Source organism: Convolutriloba macropyga, chromosome 15 (assembly GCF_964194025.1).
Source record: "Convolutriloba macropyga chromosome 15, txConMacr16.3, whole genome shotgun sequence".
Lineage (NCBI taxonomy): Eukaryota > Metazoa > Xenacoelomorpha > Acoela > Convolutidae > Convolutriloba > Convolutriloba macropyga.
In genome coordinates this window covers 47,869,802-47,894,695 of record NC_134482.1, presented here as the reverse complement: position 1 = coordinate 47,894,695, position 24,894 = coordinate 47,869,802, and the positions used below count along the sequence as shown (strand labels likewise).

Genomic DNA, 24,894 nt, shown 5'->3' with positions numbered 1-24,894 from the left:
CTTATTTCTGTTTTGACTTATGTTGATAAGTACATTGTTATTGTTCCGACCCCTCTTGAGGGGGGAGGAACTATATACTCAAATGAGTTTATTTTTGTTCAGTCAATTTTGGCCGATCGATATATTCATCGTAGAGAATTGAGACTGGTATGATTAGAAAGCTTGTCCAGCGTAGATATGGAATTAAAAAGATTTTTTTGATTTTCGTTTTTGACAGGGAGATATCGAGGTATAAATTTTCTAGAAAATAGAGTAAACTCCGTTGATTTCATTAACCTTTTTTTCGGAATTTTTGACTAAAATTTCGCCAATTTTGATAAAATTTAATAAAATTTTTCAAAAAATTTTTGTTGATTTTACGCTTAAAGACAAAATATTTTGTCGGCTATTTTCATTGAGTTTTTTGTCACAAATTACTTCTAATTATTTCAAAAACTTCAGACTTTTTCATTAAAAAACAGCACGAAATAAGTTTCTTTAGTCCACTCTGATTAAATTTGCAGGAAGTGCACACCCAAACACCACTAACACAATCTTTTTGACTGAAAAGGAGGCTAATTCTACTTTAACTTCCGTTGAGAGTGCTCTGTAAATAAAACTTTGCCTTTTTTGCTAACTTTATTCGTTGATTATCAAAAACGCAGCATTTATTTTTGATTTTTTAACTAACAAAATATCTATATCAATGATAATCTAAAAATTCAATATTCCTAATGGACAATCAGCATTAGCAGGGCCATTTCTGTACCAATCTTGGGCCGTTAGAATCCAAAGATAAATCGGATTGTCGCCAGTCGGATTTTATTAAAAAAGAATTCGATCTTTTTTATATTAATTAAATAACAGAACTTTTCAAATCAAATATCACTAGTGATAGGTCCTATTGGTTTCGTAATTATCTCGAAATTAACTTATCTAGTTGTTTGCTTGAAAGCTTATGGTCGTTTTGACTTTTAAAATATTTGATTTTTAAGTAAAAAAAGGCTTATTGAACTTTGCCTCCATTTTTCTCTTAATTTTGTCAAGCTGTAGCTTAGTGTCAGCAATCTAGAGGGCTCCTTCTTTATGCTGAATTCAATTTTTGTCTTTATTGCGGTTTTACGCCTTAAGTTATGGTGTTCTGGCTTTGATATTACTAGATTTTACAATTTTTTTTTTAATTTTCAGATTTTTGCCCATTTTTCATGTTTTCTAGTTTTGTCAAATTATTACGTTATTGTCAGTTCAAAAAAACGCAAAATTGTTAATATTTAAATACGTAAAGATATAGATTGTGGTTCTTTACCGCTTCGACAGTACTTTCTCGAAGAATTTAATTGAATTTTTTAATTTTGTCTTTAACTGACGTTTTTACTTTGTCTTTTTAGTCGTATTTAAATTCCTGTACAATGACCCCGTTTTAATGGCCTTTCCTGGAAGATTAGATGAGCCGATATTCTGATATTGGAAGATAGATAATGGCTTTCATGACGTTGAAAACAATTGTTTTCCAAAATGAAAAAAAAAAAACCTTTCAACTTCGCAATTTTGTTCCTTTTGTTGTCTGTTTGTTACCTGGTCTCGTTAATTAAAGGTTAAGGATGACATTTTTTTTGGTCAAGGGAAGGTGTCAAAAGGGATTGGTATCAAAAAATCTAATGTTTTTAAAGAATTCGTTATGAATTTACTGGCTTCGACACTGGTTTTTCACAAAAAAATTAAAATAATTTTTGATTTTTGTCAATTTTGACGTTCTTTTTGTAGACCTAAGACTTATTCTGGATAATTCCAGGTCTCGAGGGCTTCCCTTCGAAGAATAAACGAACCTATTCAAATTTTTCATTTTGTAATTAATGGCTTTTATATCTTTTGGAAATAAGTTTTTTTCGAAATAAAACAAGTTTTACATAATTTTGCCTTTTTTCGTTGTCCAATTGTTGCTTATTTTCAATAATAAGCGGCCACATAATACATTATCGGTGTTCGATGAAGGTGCAGTCGAACATATTTTGGGGGCCAAATCATGGCTTTACGGCTTCCAAAGCATTTTCTGCCAAGTTTTAATTGATTTTTAGTCTGTTGTCTATTTGTTGTTCTTTTTGTAACTGCATAAAAAATTGAATACCAAGAGTTCTTAATTCCCTTCTTCAGAAGGGTTGGTAATTGTAAACCTATGGGATCTCTTAGTTGATTCCTAATGGTTTTCATCACTTTGAAATTAATTGTTTTTTAAAAAAAATTCAGCGAATTTTATAACTTTAAAGTTTCTGTTCTTTTTTGTTCAATTGTTACCAAGCTTTAATACGAACTGGTGAATAATCACTTTTTTCTGGTGAACTACAAGTTAATTTTTTTGTTTTCAGTTTTATCTGACGCTATTTTGACTTATTTATTAAGTTTTGTTTTTTAAAACGGACATAAATTTTTTGATGTAATTAATGTTTGTTGTTGTTGTTTGATTTTGCCGTTCGTCTTCGCTCGCTTTCTTAATATCGGCATATCTCATCAATCTAATGCATCAGGTTTTACTCCACTGAGTTATTTGCTTTGGAGGCTATCTTTTCGTTCATACTCCAGTTTTTTTTGAAAAATACTTGAATTTTTTGTGTTTTTCCATCTGTTCCTCATTTGGTAGACAATTATGCCAAAAATGTGGATGAGCGGGGTCGGAACTTTATGTGCGATCGCACATTACCAAGCCGCCTTGTTTTAGTTTATTTCCCAAAGTTTTCTTGATATATATATTTTAAGTATTTGCAAAAAAGTTAATTAGTGAAAAAATCTTGCAAAATTCATTTTGAGCCTCTTTTGTTTAATTCCATGGACTATGGTTCTATGCCACTACTCGGATTGGTTCGACTCCCAAAAGGTTTATATAAAATATTTTATTGTAACTGCTTCAATAAGATTTTTCTCGATCTCGTTTCCTATGAAGAGCTTGTTTATTTCTTCTGCTCAGTACGTCAAAAAAGTTGAAACTCATTTGAAAACTTATGAAAAAGTATCTGTAACAATTCACATTAACACGCAGCTTTCAGACCAAAACAAAAGTGTTCAAGACTGTACTAAGCGTTCCAGACTATATTTAACCCCGTCAACTTTTTTTCTTTTTAAAAAATGGTGTCTACCGGGTTTTTTTTTAATATTTTTTTTGTAAAGACATGAAATTATTTTGACCGATATTTGCTAAAGAAGCCATGGTTATTTAACAGAAAAAAATTGATTTGATTTACGCGTTAGTTTTTCAGTGGTTTGTATCCTACGTCATGTATTCTTTACAGAGTGAAATCTCTATTTGAATAAATTATTTTTGTGGCAGACCTCGATTAAAAACTTTGAAAAAAATGCCCGTTACTAAAAAAATCTGTTGATATTTCCGTGTCTTTGCATCCAAATAAAATCTTCCTTTGATTATATATAAGATGTATGATAAATTTGTTGTATTTTTTTGCTTTGATGCTTTTCTGTCTTTGATACGTTTGCTGAATTTTCTTCTATTATCCAAACTTCAAGGTAGTTGCCATTGTTAATTTCATTTGCCAATCATGCTTAGTTCAATAAACGAAACTATTCAATTTTTTCAATCTGTAATTAATGGTTTTCATTTCTTTGGAACTAAATTTTTTTCGATAAAAGCAAGTATTACATAATTTTGCTTTGCTTCTTTTTGTTCTAATTGTTACCTAGTTTCATTAATTAATGAGAAGTCACATAATACATTTCAAAGGAAGGTGCTAAAAGGGATTGGTGTCACATAATGTAATGTTTAAGAGAATTCGTTATTACTTTGCTGGCTTCTACACGGGTTTTTCTCAAAAAGAAGTAAATGAATTCTTGATTTTTGTCAATTTTGACGTTCTTTTTGTAGACGTAAGACTTATTCTGGATAATTGCAGGTCTCGAGGGCTTCCCTTGGAAGAATAAACGAACCTAATCAAGTTTTTCATTTTGTAATTAATGGCTTTTATGTCTTTTGGAAATAAGTTTTTTTCGAAAGAAAACAAGTATTACATAATTTTGCCTTTTTTCCGTTGTCCAATTGTTGCTTATTTTCAATATTAAGCGGCCACATAATACATTATCGGTGTTCGATGAAGGTGCAGTCGAACATTTTTTGGGGGCCAAAGTATGGCTTTACGGCTTCCAAAGCATTTTCTGCCAAGTTTTAATTGATTTTTAGTCTGTTGTCTATTTGTTGTTCTTTTTGTAACTGCATAAAAAATTGAATACCAAGAGTTCTTAATTCCCTTCTTCAGAAGGGTTGGTAATTGTAAACCTATGGGATCTCTTAGTTGATTCCTAATGGTTTTCATCACTTTGAAATTAATTGTTTTTTAAAAAAAATTCAGCGAATTTTATAACTTTAAAGTTTCTGTTCTTTTTTGTTCAATTGTTACCAAGCTTTATTACGAACTGGTGAATAATCACTTTTTTCTGGTGAACTACAAGTTATTTTTTTGTTTTCAGTTTCATTTGACGCTATTTTGACTTATTTATTAAGTTTTGTTTTTTAAAACGGACAAAAATTTTTTGATTTTAATAATGTTTGTTGTTGTTGTTTGATTTTGCCGTTCGTCTTCGCTCGCTTTCTTAATATCGGCATATCTCATCAATCTAATGCATCAGGTTTCACTCCACTGAGTTATTTGCTTTGGAGGCTATCTTTTCGTTCATACTCCAGTTTTTTTTGAAAAATACTCGAATTTTTTGTGTTTTTCCATCTGTTCCTCATTTGGTAGACAATTATGCCAAAATTGTGGATGAGCGGGGTCGGAACTTTATGTGCGATCGCACATTACCAAGCCGCCTTGTTTTAGTTTATTTCCCAAAGTATTCTTGATATATATATATATATATATATATATATATATATATATATATATATATATATTAAGTATTTGCAAAGAAGTTAATTAGTGAAAAAATTTTGCAAAACTCATTTTGAGCCTCTTTTGTTTAATTCAATGGACTATGGTTCTATGCCACTACTCGGATTGATTCGACTCCCAAAAGTTTTATATAAAATATTTTAATGTAACTGCTTCAATAAGATTTTTCTCGATCTCGTTTCCTATGAAGAGCTTGTTTATTTCTTCTGCTCAGTACGTCAAAAAAGTTGAAACTCATTTGAAAACTTATGAAAAAGTATCCGTAACAATTCACATTAACACGCAGCTTTCAGACCAAAACAAAAGTGTTCAATACTGTACTAAGCATTCCAGACTATATTTAACCCCGTCAACTTTCTTTCTATTTAAAAAATGGTGTCTACCGGGGTTTTTTTTAATAATTTTTTTTTGTAAAGACATGAAATTATTTTGACCGATAATTGCTAAAGAAGCCATGGTTATTTAACAGAAAAAAATTGATTTGATTTACGCTTTAGTTTTTCAGTGGTTGATATCCTAAGTCATGTATTCTTTACAGAGTGAAGTCTCTATTTGAATAAATTAATTTTTGTGGCAGACCTCGATTAAAAACTTTGAAAAAAATGCCCGTTACTAAAAAAATCTGTTGATATTTCCGTGTCTTTGCATCCAAATAAAATCTTCCTTTGATTATATATAAGATGGATGATAAATTTGTTGTATTTTTTGCTTTGATGCTTTTCTGTCTTTGATACGTTTGCTGAATTTTCTTCTATTATCCAAACTTCAAGGTCGTTGCCATTGTTAATTTCATCTGCCAATCATGTTTAGTTCGAACCAAAGTTCCCGAAACAATACTTTTTCCAGTTTAATCAAATCAAAAATTTGTGACAACAATTGTTTTCAGTGAAGTAGCGATAAAAAATATGAAACAATTTTGAAAAAAGCAAAATCTTTTTCACTCTTGCATTTAGAAGGCAAACTTTGATTCCATTGTTGTTTAAATCAATTGTTTCTTTCAAAAAGTCGTTTAAAAGTTAAGCTAAAGGACTTGGCATTATAAAAAGTAGCAATATCATCACAACAAAACAAGTGCAATTTTTGTTTAAATTAGTTATATGAAAAAAGGTATTTTGCCAAACTGAACCAAACCTGAAAACTAAAGAAATATATATTTGATTGCTTGAATTAATTAATTACTTCATTAAAGAGTGTTTGACCAAATTTAGCACAATAGCGATTGTTAGTACGAAAACCCTCAAAAAATGGAAAACATGCAAGCAAACATATAAAATCACGATGTCAAATGCTTTTGTCTCATTTCAATACTCCGATACGACATTTTGATATTATTTCGCTGATAACACCTTTTTAGTTTATGAACAGCCAAATTGAGTCAAACTATCAATAGATTTCTAAAATGTTATAGTTCAACTGTTAAACTGTTGCTGAATAATTATACTTGTCATTGCGCAATCGCATCAAAAAAAGAAATTTTTTGAATTCCGAAACAGAGCAGAAATTTGATAAGAACGTACTGGGTGAAATAACATTTTTTTCCAACAGTAGTGCATGTCGTTGTTTTGTAATTAAATTAAACGTTGCTGAGAGAAAAATGTGCAACATTTTCAACTAATTAGAAAACTTTTTGTTCCACTTCAGCTGGCGATATTTTTCTAGTTTGATCAATTTTCAAGAATTTTTTTGCATTAATCGATGACAGAATTTAAAAGATATACAGTTGGCGAAATTTTTACATTGTTAAAGGCTAAATAGAAACGCGTGTTCACAAATATCGCTGTAGTCACTGATCATGCACGAACAATGTAAGACCATAAAGGTAATAAAGAAAAAGTTTTGGGACCGCGCAAGTTAATGAGAGTATTTAAACTCAAAGCCGGACATGCCAAGAACGTGCAAAGGCCAAAAAAGTTCTGCCTGGTAATTTTTTTAATGCTGGACATTATAGCCCTAGAACACTGGAAACTGCCAGGTTATCAAAATATCTGTCAAGTAGTAATTGAAGTCGACAATTTTTCTGAAATTTTCTTTAATGAACGAAGATTGTCTTCGATATTGCCAAAAATTGCAAATTGCTTTTTTGATCTCAAAACACCGGTATCCAATGCTTAAAGTGTTAAAAATGCTACTCAAAAGCAAATGAACAAGTTAAATAAAGCGGTGTAAAATTTAGAGATAAAACAAAAGAAATTGTGAAATATTTTTTGCAAAACTTCAAAATAGTATATTTTTTTTCTATTTTGAACGACGGTTTCTGCAGTAAAGTGCAGTATTTGCTTGTCAATATGATTTTACAGCAAACGCTTTGAAATATTTCAAATTATTTTTGTTACCCACTGAAAGGAACCGACGATATTTCCTCTCGAAATAAGAATAAATCGAAGAATTAAAAAAATTTTACTTGATAATTAAGTTTCTTGCAGTGAGCATAATTAACATCATTTTCGAGGAAAAATGCATCAGTCAAGAATTGCATCATTGTTTTTAAAAAAATAAAGTTTTAGAAAAGCAAAAAAAGCGTTGGCAGAAGCTTCATTAATTACAGTTTTCCAATACGGCTAATCTGATCCAAACTTCTGTTTTGCTCTCAGAGCGTATTTTGGAAGATATTTTTACGGGAAACAAATTAGCACCTTATTATTGGTTTAAGAATTATTTGTAAAAGAATTGTCCAATAGGGGACTGGGTGAGAAGAATACGAGTATTTGTGGTTTCTGCGTAATCACAGCGGTACAGCAATAGTCCAGAGCAGCCTCTTCTTGCCTCTTCTCGCCTCTTTTTTATTTTTCCCTTCTTTTAATAATGTTTTCTTTGCCAACGGAATTAGTGGTTTTTCTAGTGCTAATTAGGCTAATTGGCGCCCTCTTTCCAAAAATATGATAGATTCAATCAATTGGGCGCAGAGTTTACACCCAGGTTTAGGTCCAGACCCAAATTGAGCTATGACAGACTATGCAGACTGAAATGACCTCTGATCAGACTTTCCAGACCGGAGTTACCTCTGATCAGACCTTCCAGACCAAAAAGATCTCTGATAAGACTTTCCAGACCAAAATGTCCTCTGATCAGACCGAACCCAGACTACTGTCCAGACTATAGTGCGCTTATGATCAGACCCAAATTCAGACCATTGTCCAGACTATAAACAGACTATGATCAGACCATCTTCAGACCATGGTCCAGACTCAATTTCAGACCATTGCCCAGACCTTAATCAGACCATGATCAGACTCAAGTGCGCTCAAAATAGTCTGATCAGAGAAAGATTTTAATTATGAACAAATCTCTTAATTTTGCTATAATATATTCCTTTCATAAAAACTGGTGTTTGCAGTATTAATATCATCTAAGGAAAAGCCAATTTTGAAAATATTGCTAATGAAAACGAAACCTAACTGTTGAGGAAAAAATTTATTTACCATACCCCTTAGTTCATATTTCTGACTCAATGGATGAACTTAGACAGCTTTCCACAAGAAACGTCGTGGTCTTCAGTTAATCAAAATTTTCTCTTGAGGGGACCGGCATTTGCTATCAGCTGGACTCCTTGTTTCTGATCAGAGTCAACGGACTTTAGATGAGTCTCTGATCGGAACGCTGCGTTATTGTTGCCTCTTGGCAGCCAACATCCCTCAATAAAAAAAAACAAAAAAAAATGAAGAAATAATGCACTCGAAATCAGAACTTCCAGACCAAATTGACCTCTGATCAGACCGAACTCAGACCATGGTCCAGACTATAAAGACTGTGATCAGACCTTCTAGACCGAATTGACCACTGATCAGACCGAACCCAGACCATGGTCCAGAGTAAAAAGACTATGATCAGACCGTCCACACCGAATTGACCTCTGATCAGACCGAAATCAGACCATGGTCCAGACTATTGTGCGCTCGAACCGCTTTCCAGACCCTGTAATTTTGGTCTGTGAACACAGGGGTGTGCGCTCGGTTGGGTCTGATCATAGCTTAATTTGGGTTTGGACTTCTTACTTTTTTGTTTGAAGAGACACTTTTTCAAAGTTCATTTTGCAAAAGAAACGTAAAACTTAGGGGACTGTGACTACTATTGTTTTGTTTGTCATGTGACACGACTACAAAAATTTGGGTCACACAAACTGTGAAAAAGAGAAAGTTTTCATTTATGGATTTTTGTTTTGAAAAAAAAAACGCTATCTTGAAAAGAATAAGATTTTGAATATTTGGGTTTTAATTTCTTTCTCTTTTTTATCTTCTTCTCGGTATTTATCTGTTTGATTTTCCATCTTTGTCATCTTTTGAACGAAAACATCTATACTTGTTGTTGATGATAAATATTTTGTAGTCGCAACTTGTGAAGAATTAAAAAAAATCAGCATTTCCTTTTATTATTGTGTTTTTTTCTCCCTTTTTTGTTTTCAAGATGAATGGTATAATGAGATAAATAGTTCACATAAGTTAGTGAGAGGTGAGCTGGACCTAAGCTGATATCTGCTGCGACTCGATTCCGTCTATTTTTTGGATTTGCTGTTGTTTTTATTTGACCTGACATGAATTTTTAAAGGCATTTTGCTTTTCCGATTCACTTTAAAGTCCCTAATCTTGCATTTTACGTGGTCCTATTGTTCTCTCATTCACAATTGCAAAAAACTGAAGACAATTGGAGGAAGTTGTACTTCTAACTAAAGGTGCCTATTGAACTGATACATCCCCCCCCCCCCAATTTAGGAGACAAAATGGCGATTACCCTCAACTCGCCCGCTAACACGCACAGAACTGCAATCGACCGAATATCAAACATTACCGAGCCACCGTATGTCGTTCGAGAGCAATTATTTGAACGTTAGACGTTCAATTTATGACTATAATAATTACAACTAACATAAGAACATAAAATTTAGGGGGTACTTAAAAAACTTGTTTGATTGAAAACAGAAAAAAGTTTTAATTAGTAGAATTATTTTGATATCATTCATGGTACAACCCGAATATGACGCAAATAGCGAACAAGCTTTTGTTTTTGTAATTAATCGTGAATTGAGTGTCGAATTTCGGCTCCCACAGACATCGACTCGACATCCGGATGTCTTGATTCTTAATCTGACCGATTGTGACCATGACTATGAACTTGTACCTCGGAAAATTCATCTGCATAAGTTGGTTCTTAATGTAGTCAGCAAATTCTAGAGACATTTCTTTAGTTTCTTGACCTGTTTCGGAGTAAGAAACGTTCTCCAGTTGCTCGTCGAAAAGAGCCTTGACCATCGCAGTCACTTTGCCTCTGAAGGATGCCAGTCTGAAATTGAGACAACGGGTCTGTTATGCTTCGGCTCCAATTTCTTATGACCCCCCACTCGGCGGAAGGGTGGCATAATAGATCAGAAATAACGTTTAATCTTTCGTCAATATAATGACGTCAGGTTTCAATTATGCTATCGATATTTTCTGTTTGCCCACTGCGGTGAAAAAAAACTTTATCGCCTGGTAGCCGTGAAGTTACACATTTTCACCGGTGATTTTAGCAATGATTTTACATAAATTCAGCGCTTTGAAACAAGTGTCCTAATTATGTGAGATAAGCGGCGATTGCGATGAAATTACATACATTCAGCGCTTAACTTAGTGGTGAACCTACATAAATTCACCGCGTAGAAAAAAGTGTAACAGTTCTGTGAGATCAGCAGTGAATGCTTTTGCGGTGAATTGCGGTAAAATTAATGCGGAGTAAGGGAGAAATTGTTAGATTTAACCACCCCCCCCCCCCCCCCCCCTAAAATTACCGCTTTATATTTTAATTTTTTGACACTTTTTTCTAAGCGGAGAATTTATGTAATTTCACCACTAGAGTAAGCAGTGAAATTACAAAAAAACAACATTTCACCGCTAAAATATGTAATTTCAACGCTAAAAATCACAAATCTTACAAAAATTCACCGCGTTTGATTAACAAAAAGTAGAGTGAATTCGATTCATATTCAAAACAAAAATACTAGGAGTTAGTGAGAGATGGCGCTGTGGAAGAAAACGTGCATGACATGTAGGAGATGAGAGATTCGAAACCTTGTAAGTTGGTGAAATGCGGTGACTTTTTGCAAGTTCATCGCTTACTATAGCGGTGAAATTACATAATTTCACCGCATTTCACAGCAAACTTATGTAAGAAATTTGCGGTGAAATAAACAAATTTTCACCGCTTATCTTAGATATTTTCCAATTTTTCCTCGATCTTGGAATTGCGTGAGCTCTTTTCTTGCTGCTTTTACAAGCGATGAAATTTTCTGTCACAACTCAACCAGCGTTAAAAATAATTTGGATCTATTCTGTTTACCCCCCCCCCCCCCCCTGTTCTTTTATGGTCCCCACTTTCAAACTATCCGAGATTATATAGGACGGTACTATGCAATAACAGCACTTGCACCAGAAGCCGTAAAGTTTAAATACCTTCTAAGCTGCCGGGGGCATAATAGATCCAAGATTTCTTCAGTGTTACCAAATTTGCGGTAAAAAGATATTCACCGTTTATTTTGCGACCTTTCTGACCGAAATTCACCAAAATCTTCTTTATAAAATAGCGCGACCCTCACTGAAATACAAAATAAAACACTAGAGAAGAACTTGACAAATGCCAAAGGAAGAAGGAGACAGCTGAACAGGGGACTGCGGTTCAAAGGCAGTTGAGTAGATAATGTTTTCAGCTCCGATAAATCCCCTTATCTTACTTATTTTTCCATTTTTTCGTCGACCCGGGAACCGCTCCTGGAATTATTCTAATTACACCATAATAGGGAGCGAGCTGTATTTCCTTCCGGCAGGGCTATAATGGGAAAAGCCAAAAATTGAGCGGTGAAATCGCAAAAATTGTTTTTTTTTGGGGGGGAGTGAGTTGAGATTTTTTTGATACTTTTTTTATCAGGAATTGAGATGATTCATCTTTGAATTATTAGTTTTCAACGGATTTATCGGAGTTGAAAACATTCTCTGCTCAACTGGCTTAGAACAACGGTCTGCTGTTTAGCTGTCTCCTGCTTCTTTCGACACTAACCAAGTACTTCTCAAGTCTTATATTTTGTATTTCAGTGTGGTTCGCACTTTTTTTCAAGAAGAAATTGGTGAATTTCAGTTAGAAAGGTCGCAAAATTAACGGTGAATATTTTTAACCGAAAATGGGAGGTAAACAGAATAAATACGAATTATGTTTACGCTGGTTAGAATTTCATCGCTTGTGAAACCTGCAAGGAAAGAGCTCATGCAATTCCCCGGTAGAGGACAAAATTGTAAGATACGCGGTGAAAAGTTGTTTTTTTCCACCGCAAATTTTGTGTATGATTTTGCGGTGAAATGCGGTGAAAATAGGTAATTTCACCGCATTAGTAAGCGGTGAGTTTACAAAAATTCGTCGCTTTTCACCCCCTTAGAAGCGTTCGAACCACTCACCACCTGAATGTCATGCAATTCTTCTTCCACTGCGCCATCTCTCACCAAGTACTACAGTTTTTGTTTTGAAAATAAATCAAATTCACTCTACTTTTTGTAAAACATGCGCGGTGAATTTTTGTAAGATTTGTGATTTTCGTAAGAGTTTCAATTTTACCGCTTACTCTAGTGGTGAAATTAAATAAATTCACCGCTTAGAAAAAAATGTCAAAAGGATGTAAGATTAAGGGGTAATTTTAGGAGGGCTTAAATCTAACAAATCCTCCCCTACTCCGCATTAATTTCACGACTTTAACTGCTGATCTCACACAATTTTAACACTTTTTTCTAAGCGGTGAATTTATGTAATTTCATCGCAATCACCGCTTATCTCACATTATTTGGAGATTTTTTTCACAGCGCTGAATTTATGTAAATTCTCCGCTAAAATAACCGGTGGGATTATGTAATTTCACCGCTACCAGGCGATAAGGTGTTTTTCTCCGCATTCACCGGGTTATATCTTGCAACAAACGAGATTAGTAAAACTGAAAAGGTAGGAGGAAAATCAACATGAGAAACAATGGTTGATGCTCTACGCAAAAGTATGAATATTTGAACAACAACAAAGTGAATTCCGGTAGGAGGTCTTGAAACGATCACTCAGCGGTTCAAGGCAACAAATAAAACTGACTAGATGCTTGAGGCAAAAAACTGAGACTTGTCTCAAATATGAGATTTTTGATATTTTTATGGGTATTTTTTCAATTTCATGTTAAGAACTCTGATGTTTCATAATTATCAACTAAAAGATTCCGAAATAATTCTTGACCGGAATGGGAGAAATGACAGCATGGGGTAACTCTTTTGCTTGATCGATATAGCAGAGAATTAAAATTAAATACTCCAAAGCCTTTTGAAAAAAAATTAATTGATCCCATACTGCTATTAAGGTTACAAGAAAAACACAGTTTTTTGATTTGATAGTAACAAATGAGGCTAACGTAACACAAAAGAACATTCACATTCAAAATTAACTTTTTGAAGTTCCAACTAAAATTATTTAATTTTCCTTCCTAGAATATCAAGGAACACTATTATTCTTTATATAATATGATCAAAATTTTACGTCTAGAGCTATAAACCTATTGTTCTGTAATTTTTCGCTCAACTTGGCCATTATTGGTCGCAAAGGTGTCTTTGATAGATTGGAAATGCATTCCATTGTTATGTTAAGGTCCGCTAGAAAAAAAAGTTAGTGATCAAAACATGGACTTAAAGATTCTCCGTTTTAGTTCATCAGACTTATACTCTTATATTTACACGAAAATTGCTTTTTTAAACATTGCTTCCCATTAGTCCCCTAAACGTTTCTTTTTCAGTGTACTAAAAGTTTGTTGTTTACTAATTAAAATCTTCGAGATTGTATTATATGTTCAATTGCTGCTACTGACCTCTATGATCTGCCAATCAAAGCAAAATTTTCTTAAATTTTCTAAAACTGCTTCAGTTTATTTGGATTGTTTTCTAAGACCTGATCTTCAAAAATTTTCTCAATAACCAGGTTGAGATTTCAATTGCGTTGTATTTTATCAGCAGATAAAATGTTATAAGACAAAACTTAAACAGTTTGTTATCGACAAACGATTCTATCGAGATGTCATACATAAGCAACCAGTTACCTTTAGTTTGTTTAGAACCTTTACAGCAAAAAATAAGATACTGAGTAACAATTTGAGCCTAAAGTAGTTTATTGAGTATTAAGGGTGTTTAAAATGTTGGAAAATGTAAATTCTTGTTTATGAGAGAAAAATTGTCCGGTTTTAAATGTTTTTGATTGTTTTTTTTTAAGTATTTATATGAAGCTAATCTCTATTTTTTGTCGATTTTGGTCAGAATAGCCTTTGTAAAAACACAAACCATTTTTAATTTGTTCTTTTTGGGATCCTTTCGTAAATAAAATCATTTTAAACGGAACTGTTCCTAGCTGTGTAGGCCACTGTGTAACTGATTTTTAAAATTTAATGTTATTTTTTGTGATTATGAGCTCAAGGACTTCAAAAAATTATTTACAAATGGAAAAAAAATTATAAGAGATCCTATCAACGCAATTAGGGTCTTGACGAAAATGAAATCAAGATTATGAATACATATTTAACGTTGTATCGTATTTGTTGAAATATTAATTGTCAGTTTTTGTTTCATTTGCCTTTAAATGGTGATCGTTACTGTGGTTGACCTGCACTTCAATTATTTTGCTGCGTTGGGAAAAAAAATTTCTGTTACACGCCTTTTTAATTTAAAGATTTTATTATTGATAAAGAACACTCAACAGTTTTAAACTTATATTTCAAATGTTTCAAAGGTTTTGTGAATTCATGTACTTTTTTTCTGTTTGTGCTAATCAAACAAGTCTTCGTGAGGTAGCACTTGCGTTAATTTGTTGTTGTTGTTCAGCAGTTGATATTGAAACACAGCAGTTGATATTGAAACACATATTGCTTTGACACATCAGTTTTGCTCTCTTTGTTTTCATTTTGCTCTCTGTGACTTCAAAAATTTGTATTCTACAAACGTTGAGTTTTGTGTTCTTTTTATTAGCTGCTACTGACCCCAATGGCTGTGAAAAAATAATTTTTTAGATTTTTCAAATTGGTTTGTGCTCAATTCCTTATAAAATTTTTCAGGAAAAGCTCTGCTTTTTCTTTATAACTACTTGTAGCCCATTTGACTCAAAGAAAACTTTGATGTTAATAAGGCACGGCTTTTTTGTTCGCTTATGCGAAACCAGATTGGCATTGCCAAGAGCTTGCATTTAGAAGACATATAAAATCGTATAGAAACTCATATTGAAAATAATAGATGGAAAACTTGCTATCAAGTTTTTCTCCAGCAAGATATTCAACATAATTTAGCAGATAGTAAAAACTAAATTTTCCTATTTTCATCAAATTTAATTCATCTGTTACAGCTATTATCGCTATGAGATAAAATAAAACTTCTTTTTCAGCAACAATTTAGACTAATTGTTCAAGGAAGTTTTTTGCCATGACAAAATTTTTTTCAACGTTTGCTCTCAAACGAAACATATTTCTTGCTTGAAAGCGTTAAAACTTCCAGAAGCAATATTCTTCTCAGCCAATTTTTGGAAATAAACTTTTTAGTTAAGTTTACAATTTTATACCAAGATTGCCTGCAGCTTAAACGTTTTTATTGGGTAATTTTTCCCAAATTTGTGTTTTCCCCTGTTTTGTCTTCTATTGTTGGAAAAGGAGGAATTCGATAGCTTGTAATTGCATTCCCTTGTCTCTGTTGGCTAGAAAAATTGGCTAAAAGCGTTAAAACTTCCAGGAGCATTATTTTTCTCAGCTAATTTTTAAAATTTATATTTTATTTTAGTTCACATTTTTTTTTACCAAGATCGCCTACAGCTTAAACGATCTTATTGATTATTTTTTCCTAAAATTTGTTATCTGTCTCCGTTTTTGTCTTCTTTTGTTCAAAAGGAGGTTTTCGACAGCTGGTAATTGCATTCCCTTGTCTCTGTTGGCTAGAAAAATTGGCGAGGAGGACATGGACACGAAGATTTTCGCATTTCGTTGATCCCCATTATACTTTTTTCCTCAAATGTTGTTTATCTTGTTGAATTGAACGTCTCTCTTTCATTGACCTAAACAATCAATGCTAGTTTTTCTAATACTCAGATTGTCTTATTTGGTCAAGGGCTTCTGTTGATCTCTGTGATAGGCCAATGAAAACAAGATTCTCGGTTAGATTGTTCAAAACTTTTGTTGTAATAATTTAAACATTGAGCAAATACTTGAGTCTAAAATCGTTTAATGAGTATTTCCTGTGTCCAAACTGCTCGTAAAACATAAATTCTCTTTTTGAAATGCGTTTGTGTTTTTAAGGGTTTTTGGTCTTTTTTATATTACATTTTTTATAGTTAGTCTTTATTTCTTGTTTTTTCTGCTCTTGAACAAATAAAAACAGCTTTTAATTTGAGTTTTTAAATTTTTCAAAGTGAAATGAAGTGCACCGATCAAAGACTTCTGTTTGCACCTATCAAAAAAGTCTTCGCTGGGTAGCACTTGCGTTAATTTGTTGTTGTTGTCGTTGATCAGCAGCTGATTTTGAAACACAGAAGTCTTTGGAATATAGGTTTTTTTGCTCTTACAATTTTCATGGTTTTGTTTTCTTGGTTTTTATTTAGCTTCCTTTGACCTCAAAACTTTATATTTTATAAACCTTGAATTTGTGTTATTTTCATTAGCTGCTATTGACCCCAAGGGAAATGACAAAATAATTTGTCAGATTTTTGAAATTGATTTCTTTGAAAGGAATTTCAGGAAATATTCTGCTTTTTTGTTATGAACACTGTAGCCCAATATACTCAAAAAAATTTAAAGCGAACGAGGCGCGGTTTTCTCTTCGTGTCTGCAAAACCAGATAGGCATTGCCATGCGTTTGAATTTAGGAGTCAGATGAAAGCAAATAGAAACTAATTTGGAAAATAATAGATTGACAACTTGCTATCAGGTTTTTCTACAGCAAGATATTCTACGTAAGTTAGCAGAAAATAAAAGGTAAATTTCCTAGTTTGTTTATTTCATTGAATTTAATTTTACAGTTACAGTTATTATCGCTATAAGATAAAACAAAGCTTCTTTGTTAGCAACAGTTAAGGCTAAAGATTACAAGAAAACTTTTTGCTTTGAAACTGATTCATTTAAAGTCTATTCTCAAACGAAATAATTTTCCTTGCTGGAAAACGTTAAAACTTCCAGGAGCATTATTTTTCTCAGCTTAATTTAAAATTTATATTTTATTTTAGTTCACAATTTTTTTACCTAGATCGCCTACAGCTTAAACGATCTTATTGATTATTTTTTCCTTAAATTTGTTATCCCTCTCCGTTTCTGTCTTCTTTTCTTCAAAAAGAGGTTTTCGATAGCTGGTAAATGCATTCCCTTGTCTCTGTTGGCTAGAAAAATTGGTGAGGAGGACATGGCCACGAAGAGTTTCGCATTTCGTTGATCCCCATTATACTTTTTTCCTCAAATGTTGTTAATCTTGTTGATTTGAACGTCTCTCTTTCATTGACCTAAACAATCAATGCTAGTTTTTCTAATACTCAGATTGTCTTATTTGGTCAAGGGCTTCTGTTGATCTCTGTGATAGGCCAATGAAAACAAGATTCTCGGTTAGATTGTTCAAAACTTTTGTTGTAATAATTTAAACATTAAACATTGAGCAAATACTTGAGTCTAAAATCGTTTAATGAGTATTTCCTGTGTCCAAACTGCTCGTAAAACATAAATTCTCTTTTTGAAATGCGTTTGTGTTTTTAAGGGTTTTTGGTCTTTTTTATATTACATTTTTTATAGTTAGTCTTTATTTCTTGTTTTTTCTGCTCTTGAACAAATAAAAACAGCTTTTAATTTGAGTTTTTAAATTTTTCAAAGTGAAATGAAGTGCACCGATCAAAGACTTCTGTTTGCACCTATCAAAAAAGTCTTCGCTGGGTAGCACTTGCGTTAATTTGTTGTTGTTGTCGTTGATCAGCAGCTGATTTTGAAACACAGAAGTCTTTGGAATATAGGTTTTTTTGCTCTTACAATTTTCATGGTTTTGTTTTCTTGGTTTTTATTTAGCTTCCTTTGACCTCAAAACTTTATATTTTATAAACCTTGAATTTGTGTTATTTTCATTAGCTGCTATTGACCCCAAGGGAAATGACAATATAATTTGTCAGATTTTTGAAATTGATTTCTCTGAAAGGAATTTCAGGAAATATTCTGCTTTTCTGCTTTTTTGTTATGAACACTGTAGCCCAATATACTCAAAAAAATTTAAAGCGAACGAGGCGCGGTTTTCTCTTCGTGTCTGCAAAACCAGATAGGCATTGCCATGCGTTTGAATTTAGGAGTCAGATGAAACCAAATAGAAACTAATTTGGAAAATAATAGATTGACAACTTGCTATCAGGTTTTTCTACAGCAAGATATTCTACATAAGTTAGCAGAAAATAAAAGGTAAATTTCCTAGTTTGTTTATTTCATTGAATTTAATTTTACAGTTACAGTTATTATCGCTATAAGATAAAACAAAGCTTCTTTGTTAGCAACAGTTAAGGCTAAAGATTACAAGAAAACTTTTTGCTTTGAAACTGATTCCTTTAAAGTCTATTCTCAAACGAAATAATTTTCCTTGCTGGAAAACGTTAAAACTTCCAGGAGCATTATTTTTCTCAGCTTAATTTAAAATTTATATTTTATTTTAGTTCACAATTTTTTTACCTAGGTCGCCTACAGCTTAAACGATCTTATTGATTATTTTTTCCTTAAATTTGTTATCCCTCTCCGTTTCTGTCTTCTTTTCTTCAAAAAGAGGTTTTCGATAGCTGGTAAATGCATTCCCTTGTCTCTGTTGGCTAGAAAAATTGGTGAGGAGGACATGGACACGAAGATTTTCGCATTTCGTTGATCCCCATTATACTTTTTTCCTCAAATGTTGTTAATCTTGTTGATTTGAACGTCTCTCTTTCATTGACCTAAACAATCAATGCTAGTTTTTCTAATTCTCAGATTGTCTTATTTGGTCAATGGCTTCTGGTGATCTCTGTGATAGACCAATGAAAACAAGATTTTTGGTTAGATTGTTCAAAACTTTTGTAGTAATAATTTAAACATTGAGCAGATACTTGAGTCTAAAGTTATTTAATGAGTATTCCATGTGTCCAAACTGCTTGTAAAAGGTAAATTCTCTCATTGAGGCTCATTCGACGCGGTTTAACTGTTTTTGATTGTTTTTTTAATACTTTTTATCTAGTTGATTTTTTTTCTTGTCGATTTTGGTAATTTTGGCCCTTGAAGAAACAAAAACAACATTTAATTTGAGTTTTTAAAAGTATGCTTAAAACAATTAGCTTGAAAATTTTTTTAAACATGCATTTTAAAAACTCAGAGTAAAGGTTATAAGATTTTTGTAATTCGTTGTATTTTCAAAACTTCAAAACTTTTTTTCAGACAGCAGAACAACGATTGGACAGATCTCAACATCAAAATCATCGTCCCGAGGACGTTAACATCAGAGAATGTGAACACAGTTTAAGCGTTTTGTGGTATTTTCTAAAAACAATGTTGGCAGGTTTTTTTAAACCCATATAAAAAGATTGTCGAAACTGACTGTGGTTCATTTATTTCGTGGAGTTCGGTCTTTTGTAGTCAATTTTGTGAGGTTTATTATTTTTTTTGTGTTGGTCGACAAATTTTTGATTGGTAGCACTTGCCTTATTTTGTTGCTGTCAGTTAAAATTTAATTTTAAAAAAACAAAAATTTTGGAATTAGGATTTTTTCTGCTATTTTTTTTGAATATTGCTCTCTTTGTTTTTTTATTTTTCATTTTTTGGCCTCAATTTTTTTTTAAATGTTATTAGTCTTGAGTTTTGTCGATTTTGTTGAGTAGCTGCTAATATTGTCGTTTATTTCTCGGATTGCATTTTAGGAAACTTTTTCCTAGATCGAGCAAAAATCGGAAAATATATAAGATAAGCGGCGAAAAATTGTGTTCGCTGCAATTTTTGTAAATTATTTTGATGTGAAAAGTGGCGAATGCAGTGAATTGTTAATTTTCACCGAATTCAATGGAATTCTTACAAAAAAACTAATTTCCGGACAGGGGTTCGAAGCTCTCAGCTACTGCATGTCTTTAACTGCTGATTCCAATTCGCTATCTGTCACTTACTTCTACGATATTTCTCTTGAATTTAAATCAGATTCAATAAACAATGGAAAACAAATGGTTTCAATTTTTGTGAAAAAAATGCTATGAATTTCGCTGCAATTTTTTGTAAGAATTGCGGTGAAATGCGGTGGATTATTTTTCACAGTATTCACCGCTTTGTTTACATTATTTCGCCACAAAAGTAGAATGAACATCTGAATACCAATAGCCTTCTTTTTCGCTAACTTGAGCAATATTCAAGGAGTTTGTCTACCATTATTAAGAAGAACGTTAACCTCTAAATAGCTAAGACTTTTTTGAAAACTCATTCAAAGGATCTGAAATCAGCAAAGACTTATAACATCATATCAAACCCATAAATAGGCTAAAAAAAGGCTATAGAGTGAGAGAATGCGAGAGACGCACGAGAGAAGAGCGATGTAATTTCCTCGCACTCACTGCTTATCTCACCTATTTTTGACACTATTTTCTAAGCGGTGAGTTTATGTAATTTCAACACAAAGTTAGGCCGTGAATTTGTGTAATTTCACCAATAAGTTAGGAGGTGAAATTATTTAATTTCACTGCATTCACTGCTTATCTCGCACAATCTTCACACTTTTTTAAGCGGTGAATTCATGTAACTTCACCACTAAATTGAGCGGTGAAATTATGTAATTTCACAGCAATCAGGCAATAATTTTTTTCAACCTCATTCACCGCCTGATTTATGTAATGTCACCGCAGTAGTAAGAAATGTGTACACCCTGACTCACTTTTTGGCACATTTTAACCAAACATGTTCGATCATGCGCGCGCATGGAAAGTTCTTGGCAATTATTCCCTGTATGTTAGGATGGTGGCCTGAAAACGTAAAAGTCTTACCTTAAATCCATTTTGAACGTGGCAGTGTGGAAGTTTATACGGAAAATTAAAACACTGTGGAGAATACTGTTTGTATATCCGACAAATGCCTAAGGGCTATAAATCCAGTCTATATTTGTCAAGAACACTTTTACGCGGAAATCGGGGCGTCTAATGTGAATAAACTATATATTGGTATTGAAAATGCAGGCTTAATTACTGCTTTCGCAATTTTGAAGAGCACAGGTCTATAAGTTTATAATCAAGCGTTTACACTGTGGAGAATATTGTTTGTATACCAATGTCTGAGGGCTATAAATCCAGTGAAAACTTTTGGGCAGTACCAGAAATCTGGGCGTCTAATGCGAATAAATTATATATTGATATTGCAAATGCAGACTCACGTTGAAGATAATATTTTTTACTTCATGTGAAACGTTTGGGATTGAAGCGTTCTACATTCTGATGAAGATTTTACCTAAGTGCTATTTTTAGAACACAAACGCAAACTCAAACTTGAATTCGTCACGTTCAGACTGTTAATAGACTTCCCATTCATTTTTAACACAACAAGCCGTATGATTCAGACGTATTACGTTTTGACGAAGTTCGTATCCGAAAACAACAAGTTTGAACACGATAAAAGGAAGTTAATGATTCTCTAATAGGGTTTATGTAAAAAAGGAACAAAAGAGCATCCTGAAAGATAATAAGCTACTGAAACTTTGACCTCGTTAATTGTTATTTTGTCCAGCAAAGATCATTGGTTTTTGACAGGGAAGACAATTATCGATCAGAAAGAAGACAAGTTGAGAGTAACTTCTACCCCCGCAATTTAAATCAGGTTAATTCATCATTTGAGAAGAATTCATCGTTTGAAGTGATACTAAAATGTCAAAACAAAGTCCTTGAGGAGTCCGAAAAGTATAGAAACATCTTTTTTAGTTTTGAAGGATCTATCAGAAAAACGAGTAGTGTCAAGAAGAACAGTTGGGTGGAACAATATCTTGTCATTTTGGTTGCAGAGAGCATAAGGACACAAAAAACGGAAAAGAACATCTGTTTGAATTCCGAGCGCTTCAAAAACAAATTTGCATCAGGAAGCAAAAAAAGAAGAACATCTGGAAACCAGAAGAACAACATTTTGTTTGTCTATCATCAGAGCGCATCATGAAATCCCTAGGCAAGTGGAGTGGTTCAAAAAAGAAAATATGTGGAAAATATGTTAAAAAATTTCTTTTATTTCCATGTAGCTCTTCCATCATTTCAACCTAAATAACTCATCCACGGATTAGAACAAGGTAGTCGGAACAAAAAAATAGTTAAAAATTAGCATCCCTTAATCATCAGCAAGCATTTTCTCTCTATGTTTGAAAACCGAGGAGCTGAGATTAGTCAATTAGCAAATAATTAGGTCACATATTTATTTGTTAAGATTGCATCACAAAATTTATGACCTGTCATATGTGAATTGTGAAACTACTTTACAAAACAAACACAAAACTGTTTTTAAAACATCAGTTCTGCTCACATAACATAAATATGAGTCATCAAAGTTCAATTGTACATCATTTTTTTCCCTCTGAAGTTACAAGTTCTAGAGAAAAATTTCTTAAGGAAAAGTTGTTCCATTAGTGAAAACTAACACAAAACTATTTTAGAAAACATCAATTTTGATCACATATCATATATATGAGTCATCAAAGGTCAATGGTACATCATTTTTTTCTCTCAATGTACAAGTCCTAGAGAAAAGTTTCTTAGGGAAAAGTTGTTCCATTTGTAAAAACTAACACAAAACTACTTTAAAGAACATCAATTTTGCTCACATAACACAAATATGAGTCATCAAATGTCAATTGTACATAACTTTTTTCCTCTTAATGTACAAGTCCTAGAAAAAAATTTTTTTAAGGAAAAAGTTGTTCCATTTGTAAAAACTGACACAAAACTACTTTAAAAAACATCAATTTGGCTCACATAACATAAATATGAGTCATCAAATTTCAATTGTACATCATTTTTTTCCTCTTAATGTACAAGTCCTGGAGAAATATTTCTTAAGGAAAAGTTGTTCCATTAGTAAAAACTAACAAAAAACTACTTTAGAAAACATCAATTTTGATCACATATCATATATATGAGTCATCAAAGGTCAATGGTACATCATTTTTCCTCATAATGTACAAGTCCTAGAGAAAAGTTTTTTAAGGAAAAGTTGTTCCATTTGTAAAAACTAACACAAAACTACTTTAAAAAACATCAATTTGGCTCACATAACATAAATATGAGTCATCAAATGTCAATTGTATATAATTTTTTTCCTCTTAATGTACAAGTCCTAGAGAAAAATTTCTTAAGGAAAAGTTGTTCCATTTGTAAAAACTGACACAAAACTACTTTAAAAAACATCAATTTGGCTCACATAACATAAATATGAGTCATCAAATTTCAATTGTACATCATTTTTTTCCTCCTAATGTACAAGTCCTAGAGAAAAATTTCTTAAGGAAAACTGTTCCATTAGTGAAAACTAACACAAAACTACTTTAAAAAACATCAATTTGGCTCACATAACATATATATGAGTCATCAAAAGGTCAATTGTTCATCATTTTTTCCCTCTTAATGTACAAGTTCTAGAGAAAAGTTTCTTATGGAAAAGTTGTTCCATTAGTAAAAACTAACATAAAAATGCTTTGAAAAACATCAATTTTGCTCACACAAAATATATATGAGTCATCAAAGGTCAATTTCACATTATTTTTTCCCTCTTAATGTACAAGTCCTAGAGCAAAGTTTCTTATGGAAAAGTTGTTCCATTAGTGAAAACTAACACGAAACTACTTTAAAAAACATCAACTTTGCTCACACAACATATATATGAGTAATCAAAGGTCAATTGTACATCATTTTTTCCCTCTTAATGTGCAAGTCCTAGAGAAAAATTTCTTAAGGAAAAGTTGTTCCATTAGTGAAAACTAACACAAAACTACTCTAAAAACATTAATTTTGCTCACACAACATATAAATATGTGTCATCAAATGTCAATTCTACATCATTTTTTCCCTCTAAATGTACAATTACTAGAGAAAAATTTCTTCAGGAAAACTGTTCCATTAGTGAAAACTAACACAAAACTACTTTAAAAAACATCAATTTGGCTCACATAACATATACATGAGTCATCAAAAGGTCAATTGTTCATCATTTTTTCCCTCTTAATGTACAAGTTCTAGAGAAAAGTTTCTTATGGAAAAGTTGTTCATTAGTAAAAACTAACATAAAAATGCTTTGAAAAACATCAATTTTGCTCACACAAAATATATATGAGTCATCAAAGGTCAATTTCACATTATTTTTTCCCTCTTAATGTACAATTCCTAGAGCAAAGTTTCTTATGGAAAAGTTGTTCCATTAGTCAAAACTAACACGAAACTACTTTAAAAAACATCAACTTTGCACACACAACATATATATGAGTAATCAAAGGTCAATTGTACATCATTTTTTTCCTCTTAATGTGCAAGTACTGGAGAAAAATTTCTTCAGGAAAAGTTGTTCCCTTATTGAAAACTAACACAAAACTACTTTAAAAAACATCAACTTTGCTCACACAACATATATATATATATATATATATATATATATATATATATATATATGAGTCATCAAAGGTCAATTGTACATCATTTTTTTCCTCTTAATGTACAAGTCCTAGAGAAAAGTTTCTTAAGGAAAAGTTGTTCCATTAGTGAAAACTAACATAAAACTTCTTTGAAAAGCATCAATTTTGCTCACACAACATATATTTGAGTAATCAAATGTCAATTGTACATCATTTTTTTTCCTCTTATTGTACAAGTCCTAGAGAAAAATTTAATAAGGAAAAGATGTTGCATTAGTGAAAACTAACATAAAACTACTTTAAAAACATCAATTTTGTTCACATAACATACATATGAGTCATCAAAAGGTCAATTGTACATTATTTTTTCCCTCTTAATGTACAAGTCCAGGAGAAAAACTTCTTAAGGAAAAGTT

General features: G+C 32.2%; 1 protein-coding gene across 1 annotated transcript in view; it reads right to left on the bottom strand.

Annotated features, from left to right (window-relative positions):
• Positions 1-9,784: 9,784 nt before the first annotated feature.
• Positions 9,785-24,894, bottom strand: part of LOC142354293 (dynein light chain Tctex-type 5-like) — a 33,563-nt gene continuing 18,453 nt past the window's right edge. The window contains exon 2 of the mRNA XM_075406557.1: positions 9,785-10,142. Within this exon, the coding sequence (XP_075262672.1) occupies positions 9,815-10,142 (328 nt within the window). The 3' untranslated portion in view covers positions 9,785-9,814. The remainder of the gene's footprint in view (positions 10,143-24,894) is intronic.